This window comes from Fundulus heteroclitus, unplaced genomic scaffold (genome assembly GCF_011125445.2).
Source record: "Fundulus heteroclitus isolate FHET01 unplaced genomic scaffold, MU-UCD_Fhet_4.1 scaffold_154, whole genome shotgun sequence".
NCBI lineage: Eukaryota > Metazoa > Chordata > Actinopteri > Cyprinodontiformes > Fundulidae > Fundulus > Fundulus heteroclitus.
Genome location: NW_023396566.1, coordinates 370,936 through 394,802, shown reverse-complemented (window position 1 = coordinate 394,802; position 23,867 = coordinate 370,936). Strand labels below are relative to the sequence as shown.

General features: G+C 42.1%; 1 protein-coding gene across 3 annotated transcripts; it reads left to right on the top strand.

Moving 5' to 3' along the window:
• Positions 1 to 2,271: 2,271 nt before the first annotated feature.
• Positions 2,272 to 23,574, top strand: LOC118558745 (WD repeat-containing protein 7-like; the record flags this gene model as incomplete). Of its 3 annotated transcripts, none has more annotated exon segments than XM_036129310.1 (14): positions 2,272 to 2,432; positions 4,658 to 4,829; positions 6,144 to 6,250; positions 6,331 to 6,409; positions 7,881 to 8,055; positions 8,141 to 8,217; positions 8,310 to 8,429; positions 8,504 to 8,649; positions 8,730 to 8,832; positions 17,459 to 17,606; positions 20,146 to 20,261; positions 20,355 to 20,487; positions 21,958 to 22,178; positions 23,379 to 23,574. In XM_036129310.1, coding segments are annotated over 13 exon segments (1,780 nt in total), but the record flags the coding sequence as incomplete, so codon positions are not given.
• Positions 23,575 to 23,867: the final 293 nt, after the last annotated feature.

The window sequence follows — 23,867 nt, the reverse complement described above, 5'->3', positions numbered from 1 at the left end:
TTATTTGTCATTTTGTATGCACAGAGTGCGTACAGAACAAAATTTTGTTTGCATACAGCTTGAAAATTGCAATAAATTACAGGATAAAGTAAATTACAGAATAAAATTACAGGATAAAGTGCAGCAGTGATTTAACAGTAAAACAATTGAAATGTAAACAATGCAGGAGAAAGAGACTGTGCGATACAGGTGAGTATTTTTTTTAAAAACATTTGTATGTGCAGAAATGATTTGTGCAAGAATGCATTTTAGAAACTGAGAGTTCGGCAGCATTTGTAATGCTGGATAAGGATGCACCGACGCAAATGTGCAAATATGCGAATGTGGTACAGAGTCCAGTTTATAGTTCAGCAGTTCAACAGTCTGATGTTAACAGGGAAAAGGCTTTTGCAGAACCTGGTGGACCTGCAGCGTATTCTGCGGAACCTCTTTCCAGAGGGCAGCAGGGAGAACAGTCCATGGTGGGGGGGGGTCCCTGATGATGTTACGGGACACGCAGCGCTGCGATGAAATGTCCATGATGGAGGGAAGAGGAGCCCCGATGATCCCTTCTGCTGTCCTCACCGCTCTCCTCACGTTCTTCCAGTCGGAGGCGCTGCAGCCTCCACACCACACAGAGAGACAGCTGGTCAGAATGCTCTCTATGGTGCTTCTGTAGAAGGTCGTGAGGATGGGTGGGGGCAGGCGGGCTCTCCTCATCCTCCGCAGGAAGTACAGTTGCTTCGGTGCCCTCATCAACAGTGACGTGATGTTCACAGTCCAGCTGAGGTTGTCCGTGATGTGCACCCCCAGGAACTTGGTGCTGCTGACCACCTCCACAGCTGAGCTGTTGATGAGCAGTGGAGCGTGGTGAGGCCGGTTCTTCCTGAAGTCGACGATGATCTCCTTCGTCTTCTCCACGTTCAGGATCAGGCTGTTGTCTCTGCACCAGCCCACCAGCTGCTCCACCTCCTCTCTGTAGTCCTGGTCGTTGTCGTCTCTGATCAGGCCCACCACCGTTGTGTCGTCTGCAAACTTCACGATGTGATTGGTGGTGAACCTGGGGACGCAGTCGTGTGTCATCAGGGTGAACAGCAGGGGGCTCAGGACGCAGCCCTGAGGGGAGCCCGTGCTGAGGGTGATGACATTAGAGATGGTCTGACCGACCCGGACCGACTGAGGTCTGTTGGTGAGGAAGTCTAGCAGCCAGTTGAAGGGGTGTGTTGAAGCCCAGATGCTCCAGTTTTCCCACCAGATGTTGTGGGATGATGGTGTTAAACGCTGAACTGAAGTCCAGGAACAGCATCCGCACGTGCGTGTTCTTCTCCTCCAGGTGTGCCAGGCTCAGGTGAAGAGCAGAGGAGATGGCGTCCTCAGTGGAGCGGTTCCGCCGGTAGGCAAACTGGAACGGGTCGAGTGTTGATGGGAGACTGGAGACGATGTGTTCCTTTACCAGCCTTTCAAAGCACTTCATCATGATGGGAGTCAGTGCAACAGGCCGGTACTCGTTGAAACAGGTGACTTGAGGTTTCTTTGGCACCGGAATGATGGAGGCAGACTTGAAGCATGCTGGCACTGTGGCTTGGTCCAGCGAGGTGTTAAAAATGTCTGTGAGGACACCAGCCAGCTGACCTGCACACTCCTTGAGCACCCGCCCAGGTATGTTGTCGGGGCCTGGGGCCTTCCGCGGGTTGACTCTCCTCAGAGTCTTCAACACGTCGGCGGTGTCAAGGCGGAGGACCTCCTCTTCCTGATGGGGAACAGCTTTCACTGCTGGAGTGCTGTTTAGTGCCTCAAACCTCCCAAAGAAGTTATTTAATCAGTTTAGGAAGTCAACATCAACTTCACCCACCGGGGGGGAGGGCGTGTTGTATTCAGTGATCGCATCATGGAAAAGCTCCTAGACTTTTATGACTGTGGTCCGCTTCGCCAACCTGATTAGTGGTGCTGACGTCCTCAATGCATTTGTTGATGTATGGTAACTTCCATAGTTACCCCTTATATCTTATCATTAGAACATAATATATGTTGACTTTATAACATTATGAAGTCGATGAAGGTGCAGAGAAGTAGTTAAGAGAACCGATTTCATATATATATATATATATATATATATATATATATATATATATATATATATAGAGAGAGAGAGAGAGAGAGAGAGAGGGAGGGAGAGAGAGAGAGAGAAATATATATATATATATATATATATATATATATATATATATATATATATATATATATATATATATATATATATATAATTTTCTCTTATTTTGTAAGTGACCGGAAGTGGCTGATCAGCTGACCCGTCGGAGCTGTTTGTCGGTAGGACAAGCTAGCCGAAGCGGCGCAGAGAAACCGTGTTTTTTGTTGTAACCAACCGCAGTAGGAGTCGCGTTTGTGAAAGCCTCCGGCTTTTCGGAGATGTCCCAGTAGGACGTTGGTTTCTGGTACGTCGGAAGCGTTTTTGTTTTATTTCGCCTGAGTGTTTTGGACCCGCTAGCTGCTAGCGTTGCTAAAGCGGAAGTGTGATGGCTAGCCTGTCCTTTAACGTCCGATGAGCAGGGACAGCTAGCTGCTGGGTTAAATGTCTGTTTTCCCACTAATTTTCTGTGATTTATTTGCTGCCTATCTAATGTTATGGCTGTAAAATGTAATTTTTTTGTGGGGTTTTAAATGTAAGCGTTGGATTATTGGTAAAGGCGTCTGTAAACAGAAGCAGGTGGTGCTTGGGAATGGTTTCTGTCCTGCTGTGCCTTCATAGCTGCAGATGCTGATTTGCCTTTTACCTTCATCCTAATGCAGTGACATGCAGTAAAAAAACAACATAATGTAAATTTACACGGATCAATGTTTTTACTGTTTTATTCAGGCCTAATTTCATCTGCGTGGCTGTTTTCTAACTGGCTGTGATGCTGCAGGGCTGCATTGTGTGTCTTACATAATATTTCATTTCTTACTGTGTTTTGACAACATCTAAAACAGAAGGACTTAATTTCTGTGGAAACGTATCCCTCATGAGCAGCAATAATCCAAACTTTCATCTGTTTTAGTGAATTGTTGCACATTATTGTAACAGGAAAGTGTGAAATCTTCTCTGTGATGAACTCAGCGGTGAGGTTGGTCCTGGGATCAAATCCTGGCCTAGTTGTGGCATTTGCATGTTCTCCCTGTGCATGGGTGGGTTCCCCCTGGGTACTCCAGCTTCCTCCCCACCGTTGGTCTCCCTAAATCACCCTTAGGTGTGTGGATGATTGGTGGTCCTGTCCAGCAGGTACCCCACCCCTCGCCCGGTGACACCCAGGGTTCTACGTTTAAGGGAGGCGGAGACGGTGGAACCTTCGACTGATCTAAGGGTGGATTTGGAGGCGATAAGGAGAAGCTCTGTTTTATTATTGAGCCTGATGAGAAATAAGAAAACCAGAAATGATTTCCTTTAGGTAGTCACAGAGGGGAGAGCCTTTTCCAGATCAGCTTATCTTCATCTTAACAGCCGAGGTTTTTTAATTCTGATTTCACTGCTGCATTTAAAACAGTCAAAAACCACCCCCGCATTTCTTAGCGTCACTAAATTTTAAAGATCAGACAGCAGTGGGGACATTCTCATCCAACATGTATTCACTGTTTTGTTCATAAAAAAAACAAAAAAAACCCCAGGAAACTTTGGTCTAAGGAGGGCGTGTGGAACGGCGCCGCGTGTTAAAGACGGATAATCTGGACAATCTGATGTTAGACCTGTTGATGTCCTACTTGTTTCTCAACATCGCTGTGAGATTATTTTTATCTGATTGGTCCGGATGCTTTCAACAGAGAGTTTTTCACCGTTCTGCTTTAATCTAGGGCTGGACGATATAAAAACAAAGCATAGATAGAAATCAACAAATTTAAAACATATATTTCATATGCAGCCGTGGACATTTAGCATCATTAGCAACATATTTTTAGATACAGACACAGACTCTGAATTCAAACTCATCCCTTTATTTAACCAACTTTTTACCAAAATTGCACGTTTTTAAAAAAGAAAAAAGAAACGCATGCTCTCTGAACTCTGAAAGGGGCGGAGCTTGGTTCCTGGGTCTGCGTTGTGATTGGCTGGGAGGATGTAATGATGTAATATTAACCTAGATGGCTAGAATGCAAACGGAAGGAAAACTGTTATTCTATTGAACTTTTTATTGACCTTATTGATACACGTCTATAGATTGATGTATATTGGTATTGAATTATCGTCCATCCCAACTAGAAGACCTAAAGTGACTGAAGTAAAGTGACAGTTATTACTGCCAAGTTTGGCTCATCTTGTTATGTTTTAAGTGGCAAAAATGTTCCATAGCACCAGGTTGGCTCAGATAGATTCATAAATTAAATGACTTGAAAACCTGCTTTTTGTTATTTTTTTCGTGTCTGATATTAAGATTTGAATTATCGTCCAGCCTTACTTTAATCTGGGTCGGTCAGAACCAACAGTCCTTAATGCAGCTGGACCAAACACCGGGGCGTCCAGCTGATGTTTTACTGTAGACATGAAATCAAAGCGCCTGCCTAGAGGATCCGATACGCGGTCCGGTCCTCAGACGGCACCAGGATCCGGACCGGCATGTTGTTGAGCTTTAAGTATTTTACTGCCAGCGGTACCGAGCTCCAACCTCTCCCTGTTTGTTTGTGCCTCCAGATAAGTCAGCGTCATGTCGGGGAACAACCTGGTCCTGCCCATCGTGCTGTGGGGGCGCACGGCTCCCACCCACTGCATCAGCAGCCTGCTGGTGATGGACGACTTCAGCACCATCATCACCGGCTGCCATGACGGCCAGATCTGCCTGTGGGACATGACGCCGGAGCTGCAGGTGCTGATGGGGGCTTTGGGTCGTCTCTCAGGATTTTACACCCTTTTCCTAAACGTTGATTTACTTTCTTTCCTTCTTTCATTATATTTCTGGGTTTTTACTACGTCATCTTTTCAATTCAATTTTAGTGTGAACGCTCATCTGCCTCGACCCACTGGAGCTTAGAGAAAACAAATCTTTTCTTCTTGTTATTCTTTGTTCTTTATTTTCCATTTTATCACCTTTTCTAATTTATGTTTTTCTTTTCTGTTATTTTTGCTTTTGTTAAGAAAAACATTTTGTTTTTGGTTTCTTTATGTTGTTTGTATTTTTTATTTTTTTTTGATTGCACCTTTAACCTGGCTTTGCGTCGCAGTGCTCTGTGTTGCACCTGTTCGTTGGGATAACGTGTGAATCTGTCGCACCTTTACACTTAGACGAGATAAGAAGACACAAACACACAGCAGACCCAAATAATAGAGTTTGAAAAAGTACTCAAGGCTCCACCAATCAGGACGTTCCAGAAGAAGGAAACATGTAAATATACAAAATATATAAAACCAAGCCAAGTTCAATCATTCCAAGAATAAAAACATTTAGTGTAAAAACAGGCCTGCAGCGTTTAATCCTTTTTGTCACCAGATCATCAAATCCCAGGTGAGCCAAACCAAATATGATTTTAACTAAAATCACAAAACAGTATTTTTTTGACCTGCTTAAAAAAATAAACAGAGCAAACAATATTTTATTTAAATGAATAAAGTAGTGAGATTGTTTTTGTAGTAAATCATCTTAGATCCTAAAGTTAAAAAGGCTTTTTTGCACATTTTGCGTTATTAAAAGAACAACATTATTTTGGTTTAGACTGGGAAAACACACAAAAATAAAACTAGCTTCAGCTAGAACAGACTTTTGGTCGCTCGCTGTATTTACCAGAGTTTAATAAATGATTTAAAAGCAGATTTATCTGCGTCAAAGTCACAGACGGGTTTGGTCCCATAAACCGTGAAATTCAGGAGGACGGTTGATTAAAGACTCCGTATCATTTTTAAGCTTTTCTGCTTCTCTCAGTAATGATTTTCTCATAATAAATAAACCAACCTCTCGTCTTTCTTATAATTCAGTCAGGGGCCACAAATGGCCCCCGAGCCGCCCTCTGGACCCCCTGATAAAGTCCATTACATGAGCAAAGTGTCTCCACGGCTTATAAAATACAATACTTTGCTTTTTTATTACATATATTTACTTTTTTATTCCCTTTACAGCTGTTGTAGTTGTTGTTTTAGTTTTCTATTCTTTTGCTCTAATGTGTCCCCTGCCCCCCCGCCCCTGCAGATCTGTCCCAGGGCGATGCTCTTCGGTCACACGGCCTCCATCACCTGCCTGGCCAAAGCCAGCGCCAGCAGCGACAAGCAGTACATCGTCAGCGCCTCAGAGAGCGGGTGGGTCTCCCTCCGCCGTTCACAGCCGCCCCGGTTCTGTTGCCAAACCTCTGCTGGAGCCGATCTTTCTGTGTTTGCAGGGAGATGTGTCTGTGGGACGTCAACGACGGACGCTGCATCGAGTTCACCAAGCTGGCCTGCGCCCACACCGGCATCCAGGTAAGAGCGGGACTCAGACGGTGAGACCCGGACGGACCCGGGCGTGCAGACAGGAAGTGTCCCGGGACTCCGTCAGCCAGACGCCGGCTCAGTCATAACAAGATATTTCATATTTCAGCAGAAACAGCTCCGCTTGTCCTGTTTAGTTTCTTCTCTTTTTACATAAAATCATAATTTTCGTATTTTTAGGTCCAGACACAAACACTGAATTCAAACTCAACCCTTTATTCAACCAACATTTCACCAAAACTGCACATTTTTAAAAAAGAAAAAAGAACGCGTGCTCTCTGAACTCTAAAGGGGGCGGAGCTTGGTTCCTGGGTCTGCGTTGTGATTGGCTGGGAGGATTAATGATGTAATATTAACCGACATGGTTAGAATGTAAAAGGAAGGAAAACTGTTATTCCATTTAACTTTTTATTGACCCTTTTTTATATCATTGATATAAACATTATATTATATATTATATTATATTGTTATTGTTACTGAATTATCGTCCAGCCCTAGAACCACTTCATGTTTGTTAAGCCCAGACGGCCCGAAAAGATCAACGAGAATCTCCTGAGGAAACTTAGACACCCGGGAAGAAGCTACAGAAACCACCCCCCCCCCCCCCCAATATTATTTTATGCTGAAATTCTAGTAAAATAGTTTGGAAGGCAGATGAGGATAAAAAAGCTGCTGGTTTTCTTTTCTGCAAACGATAATGGAAAAAAGAAAGAAATGCCAGAAAAAGATTTTATTGTTTTATATAAGTAATATAATAATAATGATGATAATAATAATAATAATAATAATAATAATAATAATAATAATAATAATAATAATAAATTATATTTATAATGCAATAATAATAATAATAATAATAAATTATATTTATAATGCAATAATAATAATAATAATAATAAATTATATTTATAATGCAATAATAATAATTATAAATTATATTTATAATGCAATAATAATAATAATAAATTATATTTATAATGCAATAATAATAATAATAATAAATTATATTTATAATGCAATAATAATAATAATAATAATAAATTATATTTATAATGCAATAATAATAATAATAATAATAAATTATATTTATAATGCAATAATAATAATAATAATAAATTATATTTATAATGCAATAATAATAATAATAATAATAAATTATATTTATAATGCAATAATAATAATAATAATAAATTATATTTATAATGCAGTAATAATAATAATAATAATAATAATAATAAATTATATTTATAATGCACTTTACATTTCAAATAAAATCTCAAAGTGCTACAATAGCAGGGGGTTAACAACAATTCCCAAAGTATAATAAGAAAAAAAACAGAAGTAGGTCACATGTTGAGAAAAACAACTGAATGGTTTGATTTTTCTTTTTTAAAATACCAAAGCCATAAAAGCAGCAGCAGAGAATGATGAATGAGTTTTTAGATGTTGTGTCTCGGCTCAGTTCTACCAGTTCACCATCGGCACTCAGAAGGAGGGCCGTCTGCTCTGCAACGGCCACTATCCTGAGATCCTGGTGGTGGACGCCACCAGCCTGGAGGTGCTCTACTCCCTGGTCTCCAAGATCTCCCCAGACTGGATCAGCTCCATGAGCATCATCCGCTCCCATCGCACGCAAGGTGGGACCCGGGTGGGGGGGGGGGGGGGGGGGGTTACCGGCGGCACGGAGCCGATGAGCACGCTCTAACCTCCCTGTCTCCTCAGAGGACACGGTGGTGGCCGTATCAGTGACGGGGATCCTGAAGGTCTGGATGATAACCGCCGAGGTCAGCAAGATGCAGGTTTGTCGGTGCTACGCCGTCGCTTCACCGCATGGGAACGCGCGCCGATACGAACCCGTTATTCATCCACACGCACACCGTGTCGCCTGCAGGACCTGGATCCGGTCTTTGAGGAGGAGTCCAAACCCATCTACTGCCAGGGCTGCCAGAGCATCTCCTTCTGCAGCTTCACCCAGAGCAGCCTGCTGGTGGTCTGCTCCAAGTACTGGCGGGTAGGACCCAGCGCCGTCCGCTGAAGAACCCCGTAAAGAACCTTTAAAGAACCCGTCTGTTTGTCTGACGGCAGGTGTTCGACGCCGGCGACTACTCGCTGCTCTGCTCCGTGCCCAGCGACAGCGACCAGGCGTGGAGCGGAGGCGAGTTCATCGCAGCCGATAAGGTCATCGTCTGGACCGAGGACGGCTGCAGCTACATCTACAAGCTGCCAGCCAGGTGAGCCCCGTCCGCACGGCCAATCAGGGCCCGCGTGCCTCGGGCCGGTCCCGGGTTTAACGCTCCGTTTCCCCCCCCAGCTGTCAGTCTGCCAGCGAGCATTTCCGCAGCGACGTGGGCAGAACCAAGGAAGGATCCATCCCCCCGCTGATCTACAGCATCGCCGGCCGCTCAGACAAGCAGGTCAGTGTTCGCCGCTGGCTCCGCCCACTGGCTCCGCCCGCTGGCTCCGCCCGCTGGCTCCGCCTCCACAACATAAACATCTTTCCCTCCAGAGATTAATGTTTAAATACTTTTCTTCACCCAGTGCCGGACAGAAAACCCAATTATTTCTTTGTTTTCATTGGGAGGATTGTGTAAACTGATAATTTAGGGGCTACACTTTATCAGTGAGAATGCTATACAGCAGGGGTGTCAAAAATACGGCCCGCGCGCCGTTTCCGGCTCATCAGATTTGACTTTCACAAGTGGAGCAGTACTGCTTTTGCCATAGTGCTCCGCTTGATTTATGAATGTAAATTGTTTTATTATGATTCATGTGGGGATTATCTCAAATGATATGGACACTACAATGGGAAAGTAGGAGAGGAAAGGAAGAACAAGAAGAAAAAAGAAAAGGTGAAAGAAAGAAGAGATAAAAGGAAGAGAATGATAAAGCAATTATTGAATAAAACATGTACTTCATTTAATTTAAAATCGGCAGTTCCTATATTGTCCACAGGGGGCGCTGTGTTTTAATCAGCAGATGGTAGCACTGAGCTTCAGATGTGGAAAATTGATTTTAAATAATTTCTTAATTTTTATCTGTTTGATGTATTTTGTCATGCAGGACAGTGTTTTTAAGTTCCAAGAAATGTGAATAAATGTTTTTCAACATTGTATAATCACTGTGATCAGTTCTTATGCATAATGCACAAGTAAATGTTTAACTGAGTAAAAGTATTGTTGAAATTGCACATACTTTTCTTAAAAACGCTGAGGTTATTCATAATATATTGTGTAAAAGTGAAATTAACTTAATATAAAAATCAACAACAAGTCTACTTTTATTAGTTCTATTTAATCTTGCAATGAGTTTACTCGTGTGGCCCTCTTGAGATCAGATTAAGCTGAATGCGGCCCCTAAACCAAAATGAGTTTGACACCCCTGCTATACAGCATTCTCACTGATTGTTTTCCTGTTTTTCTTTTTCTTTATTATTATTATTCCGTACGTTTTTGTGCGTCTAACTACTCCATTATACTTCAACCGATTTCAACGATTTTTGTACCAAAATGTTCGGCTTGTTCTCGACATTACTGCTATATCTGATGGTTATGGTACCTTTTATACTTTTTGAAGTATTTGTACTTTTTGTGCGTTTTTTGCTCCCATTGAAATGAATGCAAATTCCTTCAAATTCTTCTTATTGTTCAAATTGTTCAAATTTTTAAAATACTTCAAATTCTTAAAATCTTTAAAATTCTTCGAATTCCTTCAAATTCTTCTAATACAACTGATATTATTACTACTACTACTACAACAGATACTACTCCTACTACTACTGAAAATACTACTACTACTACTACAACAGATACTACTACTACTACTACTACAACAGATACTACTACTACTACTACTACAACAGATACTACTACTACTACTACTACAACAGATAATACTACTCCTACTACTACTACTACAACAGATACTACTACTACTACTACTACTACAACAGATACTACTACAACAGATACTACTACTACTACTACAACAGATACTACTACAACAGATACTACTCCTACTACTACTACTGATACTACTACTCCTACTACTACTACTGATACTACTACTACTACTACTGATAATACTACTGCTGATACCACTACTAATACTACAACAACTACTACTGATACTACTACTACTACTACTACTACTACTACTGATACTACTACTACTACTACTAAAACTGTTACTATTACTGATACTACTACTACTACTACTACTTCAAACTACTTCAAATTTTTCAAATTCTTCAACGTTTTTCAGCTTTTTTTTCTCTTCTGCATGGATCTTCTGCATCTTCTCCTCAAATCATTCTGCAGATTAGCATTCTCACCTGCTGTTACACAGGAACAGCTTTTTCTAGTTGTTTTTTCTTTGCTGCGGTTCCATTTTCACATTGTGTGGGTGAATTATGACGCGTAACGGACAGAAACGCCACCTGCGTGCCGCGTGGCTGTCTGACGTCTTTCTGCTGGGACAGAGCAGCTGATAGCAGCATTGGTTATATTTCTGGTTCTGTGGCGGCGAATCAGCAGTCCCTTCACGCTACCGTGGCTCGTTAAGACCAATTAAGGCGTTAGTTTCCTGCAGCTGTGTTGGAACGTGGTCCAAACTCATCGGTCCTGCTGGTAATGTTTTATACAAGCCCTGATCCACCAGGACAGCGTCTCTGTAGCATCTCCAGGGTCGGAGCCTGCAGAGACCCCCCCCCCCCCCCCCCCCCCGGTCTTATGCTCTGCTCAGCTCCTCCAGCAGGTTTCCTCTGGGATCCATGTCTGCCGACTCACATGTCATTTTATCTGTTTCACTCATGACTACGGCGTGTAGCGGTTCACAAAATTCACGGTTCTGTACGTCCGCTGGTTCTAAAGTCACGTTTCGTTAAGTTATTGAGGCGCTTCAACCAAGAGAGAAATTAATTAGTAAAAATCCGATTTTTTGTTCTTGATTAAACAATTAAACAATCAACAACAAAAGATTAAACAATCTTTTTCATATTCTAAAGTTAAACAGATTTTATTATGTATCTAGAACTTAAAGATAGTGTAGTATAAGTAGTTATTGGACTGGCTGGAGATTTGATTTTTGTTGAGTATATTTTCCAGTTGAAAAAAAAAAAACATTTCCATAACAAATACACAAAATCAATCAAGAAAAGTGAAAAAAAAAGAGAAGACGCAAAAGCGTATCCTAAAATTTGCAATACTTTGCAAGATGCCTTAAATGTTAAAGTAAAGAAAATACTAAGAGAAAAAGAAAAGAAAAAGACACGTTTGACTGTCACCAAAATAAATATTCATTCCGTCATATAACTGGCTAAGATAGATTCTAACATTTTCTTTTTAAATAGAAATAGTGAATCCCACATTGTCATATCTGTGCTAACATTATTCCATAAATATGACCTATAAGCGACTTTAGAGGAAAACAAACTCAAAGCTGCTGCATAAGCTGGAGGTTATGATGATGTTTTCATTCTGCTGAGAAAAAGCCAAATAAAGACGCTGCAGCCGCTGGTTTCAGGTCTGGACGTTAAAGTAGAGACTACGTTTAAACGTCTTTGGTCAGATTTCACAGTAAAGTTTTTACCTGATTTGGTTTGTTGCAAACGGCAGAGATGCTGTTAAAATATGTTTTCATGCTGAAATACTGTGTTTTATGCTCTTAAAGAAAGAGAGATGTGGCATTATATATTAATACAAGTATAAATGAATAGATTTATACTTTAATCAGGAAACGAGTTGGATTATATATTTAAATTGATTTCCCTCGCTCAGGCGTACAATCCTGAGCTTTCTCTACACGCCAACAATCATTTCTTCATATTTTTGCTGCTTTGCACAGTTTTTTAGAGGCCTGAAGAAGTGTTTTTATTTAAATTTCCAGGACATTCAGCCTTAATTTTTGAAATACAGCGATAACAAATTAATAAACATAAAATGATGTTCCATCTGTTGGGTTTCTGAATTGTTCTCACCAAGTAAAAACTCATCTTCAGAACCAATCTGGGTATTTGTGACCATAAGCTGCAGAAAATACGCGTAAAGTTCCTTCCTCCGCGTTTACTCCCGTCGGCTGCTATGACCCATCCAAGATGGCGGCGCGGCAGGATGAGGCATCTACATATATGACGTCTGTGGAGATGAGTGAGCTAAAATAGTTTTCCCTAACCATAGCGCCACCTATTGGTGAGCAGTTGTGAATTTTAGTAGCTGAATAACAGTGTTTTTTACTGGATTTATGCTCTAAGGGAAGTTTCCAGGTTTTTATTTTTTATTTTAAGTTGCAGAATGGGTTTTATTGATGCTACCTCGCAGCCTTGATCCCTGGCCTCCAGGGGCCCGGGGCCCCCTTAATAATCCTGGTTCCAGATACTAACAACGACTCTGTGTTAATGTTGCTTATGTCTCGTTTCTGTGTGTTTAGTGTGAGTCCTGAGAAGGGCTCGTTTCAGACACGAGCCTTTAAACCGAAGGCCAACGGCGCCGTGGAAACCAACGAGATGTCAGAAATTAATCAGACCTTTCATGGCCGACGGTTCCAGAATCGGCTTCAATCCGTGTGTCTGAAACCGAAAGCTTCAGATTTTATTTTAGACTTTCTGTTTGTTCTGAATGTTATAATTTGCTTTGTGTTTTATGTATGTCTATGTCTGTCATTTAGTTTTGTTTTCTGTGTCGTTTCTGTTATTTCCTGTCCTCTGATCGCTGCCACCTCCCCCCCCATATAAACCCGGCCCTCCTCGCTCCTTTAGAAGGACGGAGGTGAGCAGCAAGAGGAGGAGGAGGAGGAGGAGGAGCAGCAGGAGGTGGAGGTGATATGCCTCCGTCCCAGCGGCTTCGACTCAGAGCTCTACACCCCAAAGCAGCTTTACCGACACCGGCCTCTAGAGGCTCCTGTAAGCCCAGAAAACTCTTAGTGTCAGCAGCAGGCAACCAGCAGAAGAAGAAGAAGAAGAATTTAATTGGCCGAGCTGCAGAAACTGAAAAGAGCAACAACAAAAAAATCAACTAATCAGACCGACTGATTTTTACCGTTTACAGTCATGGCCAAAATATTTAAAGGTACATTAACATCATGTTTCTGGGTTGTTAAAATGTTTTTATTTCACTTTCATTATTATCAGACATGTTAAAAACGCATTTTTCATTAGTTTCCCACTGAACTAACTGTTCTAACTGAGAACAGGTCTGTGTTTCCCATTAGTAATTCAAATCAATTTAAGTTTATTTCCATAGCACCAATCCACAACACGTCATCTCAAAGCTTTTTCCAAAGTCAGACTCCATCAGATCCTCCAGGTTGGTGAGAAAGTTTCCTCTCTAAGGAAACCCAGCAGGTTGCATCAAGTCTCTCCAAGCAGCATTCACTCCTCCTGAAAGAGCGTAGAGCCACAGTGGACAGTCGTCTGCATTGTTGATGGCTTTGCAGCAATCCCTCATACTGAGCATGCATGAAGCGACAGTGGAGAGGAAAACTCCCCTTTAACAGGGAGGAGAACCTCCAGCAGAACCAGAACCAGGCTCAGTGTGAACGCTCATCTGCCTCCACCCACTGGGGCTTAGAGAAGACAGAGCAGAGACACAGAAAGCTCAGAAGCTCACATTGACCCAGGAGTACTTTCTATGTTAGAGAAGACAGAGCAGAGACACAGAAAGCACAGAAGCTCACATTGACCCAGGAGTACTTTCTATGTTAGAGAAGACAGAGCAGAGACACAGAAAGCACAGAAGCTCACATTGACCCAGGAGTACTTTCTATGGTAGAGAAGACAGAGCAGAGACACAGAAAGCACAGAAGCTCACATTGACCCAGGAGTACTTTCTATGTTAGAGAAGACAGAGCAGAGACACAGAAAGCACAGAAGCTCACATTGACCCAGGAGTACTTTTTATGGTAGAGAAGACAGAGCAGAGACACAGAAAGCTCAGAAGCTCACATTGACCCAGGAGTACTTTCTATGGTAGAGAAGACAGAGCAGAGACACAGAAAGCACAGAAGCTCACATTGACCCAGGAGTACTTTCTATGTTAGAGAAGACAGAGCAGAGACACAGAAAGCACAGAAGCTCACATTGACCCAGGAGTACTTTCTATGTTAGAGAAGACAGAGCAGAGACACAGAAAGCACAGAAGCTCACATTGACCCAGGAGTACTTTCTATGGTAGAGAAGACAGAGCAGAGACACAGAAAGCACAGAAGCTCACATTGACCCAGGAGTACTTTCTATGTTAGATGGTAATAGAGGATGATCTGCCTCCCCTGATGATGTCACAGCTAACAGAACACCAGACCAGGTGTACCTTCTATGAAGAGAGAAATTACAGAGAATAAAAAGTTAAAAGCTGAAATAACAACAAACAATGCAGATTGGAGAGCAGTAGGAGAACTCAGCAGAGAGAGAGAAATAGACCCTGATGTCCTCCAGCAGCCTAAGCCTATAGCAGCATAACTATAGAGGTAGCTCAGGGTAACATGAGCCACTCTGACTAGAAGCTTTGTCACAAAGGAAAGTTTTAAGATTAGTCTTAAAAGTAGACACATCTTCATTTTGTCTCATTTCACTTAAACAACTCAGACTATTTTTACAGATCCATCACATAAAATAAGGTTAAAAACTCTTTTGTATGACTGTCCCAACATTAAACTAACTCCCCCCCCCCCCCCCCTCCCAGAAACATCTGCAGGAAAAGGTCAACTCTGGTTAAATTGTTCTAAAAATCGACTCTTTCCAGGATATCAACACAACCAGATCCAGTTTCCTGCCAAACGAACCGGATTATCAGGAACTACATTTCCCAGAGTCCTTTGAAGCTCAGTTTTACTGCCGTATTTTCTTCTAAGTTGCCTGCTGCTGACAGCCATCCCTGTGTCTTCCTTCCTGTCCTGTGGTGTTTGAGCAGAACGTTTTCCTCACAGATGACCAGATTCACTGTCTTCCATGAGATTTCACACCCTGTCAACTTTCGCCACCTTTTGTCCGGTTCCACAACTGCCGTGAGCTTTTTGTCGGGATCGCGTCGCCAACAGCTCCTGGCGACACGCCTCAAACTCGGCCAGTGTTTGGCTCGAGACTTTGACTAGGCCGTTCTAACCCTGCTCTGATCTAAAGCCTCCCGTGTGGTCGTCCTGCAGGCAGGGGAAGGTCTCAGGGCTCCTGCAGCTCAGATTGTTACAATGTCTACATTTTAATTTTAAAGTGTTAATTAGATTTAATTTATTGGGATCAGAGTAAAGAGCGATGATTACAGTTTTTTTATTTTTTATTTTTTTTCAGTTAATTATCTATAATTAACCATCCACATCATAATTCTATACTATTTTCTGTTGGTTTGTCTCTGAAAGTCTGTCAGTCGGGGCGTGTTGGTCTAGTGCAGAGGTCTGCAGCCTTTACAGTCTAAAGAGCCACTTTACCTCCAGTCCACCTGAATTAAACTCATTCAGAGCCACAAATGTTGCCTGAGCCTTTTGAAAAAAGACAAGTTATAATTTTTGATAAAGATCTACTGTAGGAAAAATGTTGTCATCGTTAAAGAAACGTCTATTTTGGGGTTTAAAAAAAAGATGATGGACAGGATGTTGAAATTTGTGGATAATAATGTAAAACAAAAAAAATCATAGTTTCCAACATAATGAAAAAAATATTGATTAAAATTAAATATTACTGGTACATTTAGCATCATTCTGTTGTGAAAATTAAAAGCAATTATTCCAAGTTTTTTGGAATAGTTGACTGGGAAAACACACAAAAATAAAACTAGCTTCAGCCAGAACAGGCTTTTGGTCTTTTTCTTTAACGACGCTCGCTGTATTTAGCCGAGTTTAATAAATGTTTTAAAAGCAGATTTGTGTGCGTCAAAGTCACAGACAGGTTTGGTCCCATTAACCGTGAAATTCAGGAGGACGGTTGATTAAAGACTCCGTATCATTTCGAACCTTTTCCGCTTCTCTCGGTAATGATTTTCTCGTAATAAATAAACCAACCTCCCGTCTTTCTTAGATCTAGTTTTTAATTTTGTGTGTTTTCCCAGTCAACTATTCCAAGACAAAATCTTATCATTATTACATTTAAATACAATAATAAAGATATTATTTGTAGCCAAAGTTATTAAGAGCCACTGTGGAAGGTCTGCAGACCCCTGGTCGAGTGGTTAGAGCAGAGAAGGCTTTAGAATCGTGGTTCGACTCCCACAGTCTGCCCTATGGTCCATGAGCAAGACCCTGAACCCCAGGAAGCTCTCTGGGCGCGGGACAGCTGCTGCTGTGACTATAATAAACTTTAAGGTGACTATATTAAACTGTAAGGTGACAAAATGTGGAAAGTTTGCCTGGGTGTGAATACTTTGTGTGGTGGTGGTTTGACACAGTGGCGCTGCGTCCCCACGGCTTCCTCCTCCTGAGGTGGTTTAGTCCGGCAGCTATAACGAACTTTAGTGAAGAGGTCCAGCTGACTCTCACTGCAAAAAGGGAACTAAAAGTAAGTAAAATTGTCTTAAAATTAGTCAATTTTTCCTTGATCTGAGCAGCTAAATAAGACTGTTTGCCAATAGAATGAGAATGTCTGCCCTTAAAATAAGATAACTAGACATCCTACACTTGAAATAAGGTGATGGAGATGACTTGTTTTTATTTTAAGTGCAAAAATCTTACTCCATTGGCAAATAGTCTGATTTACCAGCTCAAATCAATGAAAAATACATTTATTTCAAGAGGATTTCACCTGCTTTTGGTTCCATTTTCGTGGTCCGATCTTATGGAACGACCCAGAAACGGCAGCAGGAGTAGCCTCCTCCTCGCCTCACCTCGGTGTGTCCAGCCTGTGGAGGTGGGATCATCATGCTCTTCTTCCTGGTTGCTGTGTGGTGCTGCGGTTCATTTTAAAGCCCGGCCAAAGGCTTCTGTTCCACTCGACTGTTTCCTATCCTCACTGCACGATGACTTGAAGGGGAAACGGCCCACTGATGCGATCGCTCTCACCAGCTCTCCGTCTGAGGTTGGCAGGTGATTTTATTTATTTTCCTCAACCTGTATTTTCCCTGCCAGCTCCTGATCTGTCCTCCTGTGACTCGGTTCTTCTTTGGCCGCCGGGAGCCCTTCCACAAGCTGCTGGTCCAGGGAGACTCGGCCGGCCGCCTGTCGCTGTGGAGCGTCCCGCCATCCACACCTCCACAGCCGACTGCGAGTCCACCAGGTGAGCACCTGCTCCCTACCTCACAGGTGTCCTCACAAGTCAGACAGCAATGCCAACAGGTGCTGGTCATAAAATTAAAACATTGTGAAAAAATTTTTTCCCAGTAATTCCATTAAAAACTTGTATATTAAATTCGTTGAGCAAATAACAACAAACAATGGAGATTGGAGAGCAGTAGGAGAACTCAGCAGAGAGAGAGAAATAGACCCTGATGTCCTCCAGCAGCCTAAGCCTATAGCAGCATAACTATAGAGGTAGCTCAGGGTAACATGAGCCACTCTGACTAGAAGCTTTGTCACAAAGGAAAGTTTTAAGATTAGTCTTAAAAGTAGACGGGGTGTCTGCCTCACGGACCAAAACTGGGAGTTGGTTCCACAGGAGAGGAGCCTGATAGCTAAAGGATCTGCCTCCCATTCTACTTTTAGAGACTCTAGGAACCACCAGCAGACCTGCAGTCTGAGAGCGAAGTGCTCTGTTAGGAACATACGGGGTAATCAGAGCTCTGATATATGATGGAGCTTGATTATTAAGGGCTTTATACGTTAGAAGAAGAATTTTAAATTCTATTCTTGATTTAACAGGAAGCCAATGAAGGGAAGCTAAAACAGGAGAAATATGATCTCTCTTGTTGATTTTCATCAGAACTCTTGCTGCAGCATTTTGGATCAGCTGAAGGCTTTGAACTGCATTTTGTGGACTTCCTGATAGTAAAGAATTACAATAGTCTAGCCTTGAAGTAACAAATGCATGGACCAGTTTTTCAGCATCACTCCTGGACAGAATGCTTCTAATTTTGGCGATATTCCGGAGGTGAAAAAAGGAAACTCTGGAAACCTGTTTAATATGGGATTTAAATGACATGTCTTGGTAAAAAAAACACCAAGATTTTTTACTTTATTACCAGAGGCCAGGTTAATGCCATCCAGATTAAGTGATTGATTAAGAAGTTTATTTTTTGAAGACTCTGGCCCAAAGATTACAACTTCTGTCTTGTCAGAATTTAAATGCAGGAAATTTAAAGTCATCCAGCTTTTGATGTCATCAAGACATGACTGCAGTCGAAGTAACTGATTGGATTCATCAGGATTTATGGATAAATATAGCTGAGTATCATCAGCATAACAGTGGAAATTAATCCCATGCTGTCTGATAATTTTGCCAATGGGAAGCATATATATAGTAAATAGAATTGGTCCAAGGACTGAACCCTGTGGTACTCCACAAGTGACCCTAGAGTTTGAGGAAGATTTATTATTAACATGAACAAACTGGAATCTGTCTGACAGATAAGATTTAAACCAGCCTAATGCTTTCCCCTTAATCCCTACAGTATGTTCAAGTCTTTGTAGGAGAATATTGTGATCAACTGTATCAAACGCAGCACTGAGATCTAACAGGACAAGTACAGACACAAGTCCATTATCTGAGGCCATGAGAATATCATTAGTGACCTTCACCAGAGCTGTTTCAGTGCTATGATGAGCTCTGAAGCCTGACTGAAACTCCTCAAGTAGGTCATTACTTTGTAAATGTTCACATAGTTGATTAGCAACTACTTTCTCAAGAATTTTAGATAAGAAAAGAAGATTAGATATAGGTCTGTAGTTTACTAACTCATCTTGATCAAGAGATGGTTTCTTAAGTAAAGGTTTAATAACATCTCAAGTGGGAGACTCAAAAGAATCTCCTGCCCTCCGCTTGTGAGTGTTTCCAGCATCTGAGCCATAAAGGCCAAAGATCATCAGTTCGTTTCTATCAGCCTTAGCTATTTATTTGTTTTTATCTGTATAAAAGTATACAAATGAGGAAAAAAAATAATATAGTGAAGACAAATAATGACTATAATAACAATGAATAACATAATATAAAATGTTTTCAAGTCGATGCTGATGTAGATGTAAAGGGAAACCGACAGATATATTATCATAGTTAAGTTAATAATCACCCTTTCTATGATTATATATTTAAACTTATATTCTGACCACATTATATTGAATTTGTTGGCAGTTTTTGTTAAAAATATATAAACAAAATAAAATACACCAAATTATTTTGGGGACTCCCTAAAATAGGCCTAGTTACGGCACAATGTATGTTTAAAAATAAATAAATAAAAATAATAATTGTGTATATATATATAAAATAATGAAGACAAATTCTATGAAAGCAATAATATTATAATATATTTTAATTTAGATAAATCAAAATGTATCCTTTATACTTAAATCTGACTTTTTTCTTAATATAATTTCCTTTCTTCCTCTATTTCCCACATTAAATGAGCTTTTATGCAGCTCAACTAAACTTGCTGCCCCTGACTGCCACCTGGTGGACAGCTGAGGTCACTGCTGTCCTTGATTGAATGAAGCGAACTGAAAGCCGTCACTGCTTAGCGCTGCTTGCAGCATATTGTCAAGCTGCTGCTCAATCATCAGGTTTTCTCCGTAAACAGCTCATTAAACAGTTTTACACCTGAAAGCTGCATTATTTGACACATAAGTTTCGTGACGATCGGTTCAGCTCTGGTCTGTGTGTGCAGAGCTGCAGGTGTCGTCCACCGTCAGCCTGCAGGAGGCCTTCGATAAGCTGGCTCCCGTCTCCTCGGGGATCATCGATCAGCTCAGCGTCCTGCCCAGCAGGGAACAACCCATCAAGGTTCGCCCCGAAATTAACAAGAACAAAATAGTAACGTGGTTTTTATTCTGTTGCTGAGTTGGTGGACTCTTTAAAAACTTTGTGTGTCTTCAGGTCACGGCCAGCGTCTACATCCCGTCTCAGGGTCGGCTGGTGTGCGGCAGAGAGGACGGCAGCATCGTCCTCGTCCCCGCCACCCAGACGGCCATCGTGCAGCTGCTGCAGGGGGAGCACATGCTCCGCAGAGGTGAGGGGGGGGGCGTCACCAGACCACAGTGTTTCTACAAAAGCTCAAAGGGCTTTACATCATAAAAACATGAGACGGGGATGAATTTACTCTCTGAATCAGGTCCGATGCAATGGCTGGACTTTTTAAGGAAGGTTGTAGGCAGGATAAAGTTAAAATGTTGTCATTTTCTCTGCATTTGGTTTGTTTGGCACTGGACTCGGCGTGGATGGGCAGATTAACTCTAATACAGCTCTGAAGCTGCAGGAGCTCTGCAGAGGCCTCATGTACGAAGTAGCCTGTGGAAGCAGCGCATCTTTTTCTGTCGACCATAAAACTCACCAAAGTACACTGAAATATAACCGCATTCAGTTCTATTTACCTCAAGGAGCATCAAAGCTGATGTTTTCTTCCTGGGTTTGAGCATCACTGGTTTAAATCTGTACAGAAATCACATCGTGAATCACATTTAGCCTAGGGCGGAACAATTAATCGCATTTTCAATATAATCGCGATTTTAAAAAAATGCAATTTTCAAATCGCAGAGTCTGCAATTTTTGGCTATGTAACAATTAGTGAATCAGACACGCCCATTAGGTGTTGGTAAAATGTTTAAAGTGGGTTTGCCTCCACATGGAAGGGAGACAGTTGCAGCAGTGAGATAATCTAGTTTTATTACTTGTTTTAGAGTTTATATAATCATACATAGCATTAAGTTCAGGTCAATCAGTTTAATACATAGACTTGCTTGTTGGTTGGACTTTATGTTCAACAAGGATTGATGTCCAAATCAACTAAAAGCTGTTCTCTTGAATAATATTCTGATTAATAGAAATATTAAAAGTTCTTGTTTTAAATAGTCCTTGTTTACAAACATCTTTATTTAGACGCCATTTTTGTTGCTTGTGGTTAACGCAGAGAAAAGTCAAAACTGCAATTTTGGTTGAAATATATTGTAGGCAGAACACGATCATTTCTGCTCCGAGTTTAGACGCTGCGGGTCTTTTAGCAACTAATCTGCACAGCGAGGAAATAAAATGATTTGTTGTTTGTATATGTTTAAAAAGACATGATAAATTAAACTGGGGGAAAAAAATCACATTAAATCGCAATATTAAGAAAAAAAATTGCAATTAGATTATTTGCCAAAATCGTTCAGCCCTAATTTAGCCCTAAACAATGACCTAATAAACCTTAAAAACAGCCTCAGACAGATGCAAACTGTGAATATTCCTCTGCTTCTGTCACATATAGACGTAAATGCAGACGCACATGAAATGTATTTAAATAAACTAAGGGACACTTTCGTTCTCACTGATAAACGGGGTCAGATCAGCGGATTAATCCCTAAGAAGTCAGGTGTGATGATTCCTGAGGTGGAGAAGGCGTAAAGTTGCACGTAAATAAACTGTTGGCTGCTCGGTCAGCCTAGACGGACTGCAGGACCATCCAGGCTTTAACGCGAACACACCTCCTGTCTCTGTCCCGCAGGCTGGCCCCCCCACCGCACCCTGCGGGGCCACCGGCACAAGGTGACCTGCGTCCTCTACCCGTACCAGGTGTCCCCCCGGTACGACCAGCGCTCCCTGGTGTCGGGAGGAGTGGACTTCTCCGTCATCGTCTGGGACATCTTCACCGGAGAGATGAAGCACATCTTCTGCGTCCACGGAGGGGAGATCACGCAGCTCATCGTCCCGCCGGAAAACTGCAGCGTAAGACCTGAGCGGAGTAGGAGTGGTGGAAAAGACACGTTTCCTTCAATTCAGTTAAATTTTATGTATATAGCTCCAATTAATGAAACACGTCATCTCAAGGTTCTTTCCAAAGTCAGCTTCCATCAGATCCTCCAGGTTGGTGAGAAAGTTTCCTCTCTAAGGAAACCCAGCAGGTTGCATCAAGTCTCTCCAAGCAGCATTCACTCCTCCTGAAAGAGCGTAGAGCCACAGTGGACAGTCGTCTGCATTGTTGATGGCTTTGCAGCAATCCCTCATACTGAGCATGCATGAAGCGACAGTGGAGAGGAAAACTCCCCTTTAACAGGGAGGAGAACCTCCAGCAGAACCAGAACCAGGCTCAGTGTGAACGCTCATCTGCCTCCACCCACTGGGGTTTAGAGAAGACAGAGCAGAGACACAGAAAGCACAGAAGCTCACATTGACCCAGGAGTACTTTCTATGTTAGAGAAGACAGAGCAGAGACACAGGAAGCTCAGAAGCTCACATTGACCCAGGAGTACTTTCTATGGTAGAGAAGACAGAGCAGAGACACAGAAAGCACAGAAGCTCACATTGACCCAGGAGTACCTTCTATGGTAGATGGTAATAGAGGATGATCTGCCTCCCCTGATGATGTCACAGCTAACAGAACGCCAGACCAGGTGTACCTTCTATGAAGAGAAAAATGACAGAGAACACAAAGTTAAAAGTTGAAATAACAACAAACAATGCAGATTGGAGAGCAGTAGGAGAACTCAGCAGAGTTCACATTGGAGCAAAATCCCAGTTTTCTACACATCTGTTGATGTTTTGTTAAACCATCTAAACCTTGCGACCAAAGCAATGCAGCAAAGCCGTTTTTTAATAATTCACCCGCTCACATAATTTAATCAGCTGTTTATTTTAGTTCTGTGAATTATGGCCCAAAGTCTCTTGTTTATAAACCAAAGCCATAACGCTACGTTATCCTAAGCCCACATGATGACGCCTCCACCGCCGAGCTTTGGCCGTTCATGAGGCGTTTTGTGCTGAAACGCTGTGAACTGTAACCCAAACCCTCTAGTTTGGTTCTAATTGCGTCGCTGCAGAAGTCGTTTCTCAGGCATCTTTTAAAACTTGAATCATCAACCTTAATGGTAACGTATCTAGCTTCTGATTGGCTGGATTTTAACGGTTCCCGCTGTCTCCTCTCCTCAGACCCGGGTGCAGCACTGCGTCTGTTCGGTGGCCAGCGACCACTCTGTGGGGCTGCTCAGTCTGCGGGAGAGGAAGTGCATCATGCTGGCGTCCCGGCACCTGTTCCCCATCCAGGTCATCAAGTGGCGCCCGGCCGACGACTACCTGGTGGTGGGATGCTCAGACGGCTCCGTCTACGTCTGGCAGATGGATACAGGTGAGATCGGGTCATTCTGTTGCCTCCCAGTGGAGTTACTGGGTTCCCGTCCGCTCTGTGACGGCGTTCTCAGCCCGATCCGCTCAGACAAGCAGGAAGTAAATAAAGAGGCTGGTACCGTAGAACCGCCACGAATAGAAACCCATAAAAACCGAATAGACTTAGACTTAGACAACTTTATTGTTATTCTGTATGCACAGAGTGCGTACAGAACGAAATTTTGTTGCATACAGCTTGTAAAATTGCAGTAAAAATTGAATTACAGTATAAGGTGCAGCAGTGATTTAAAAGCA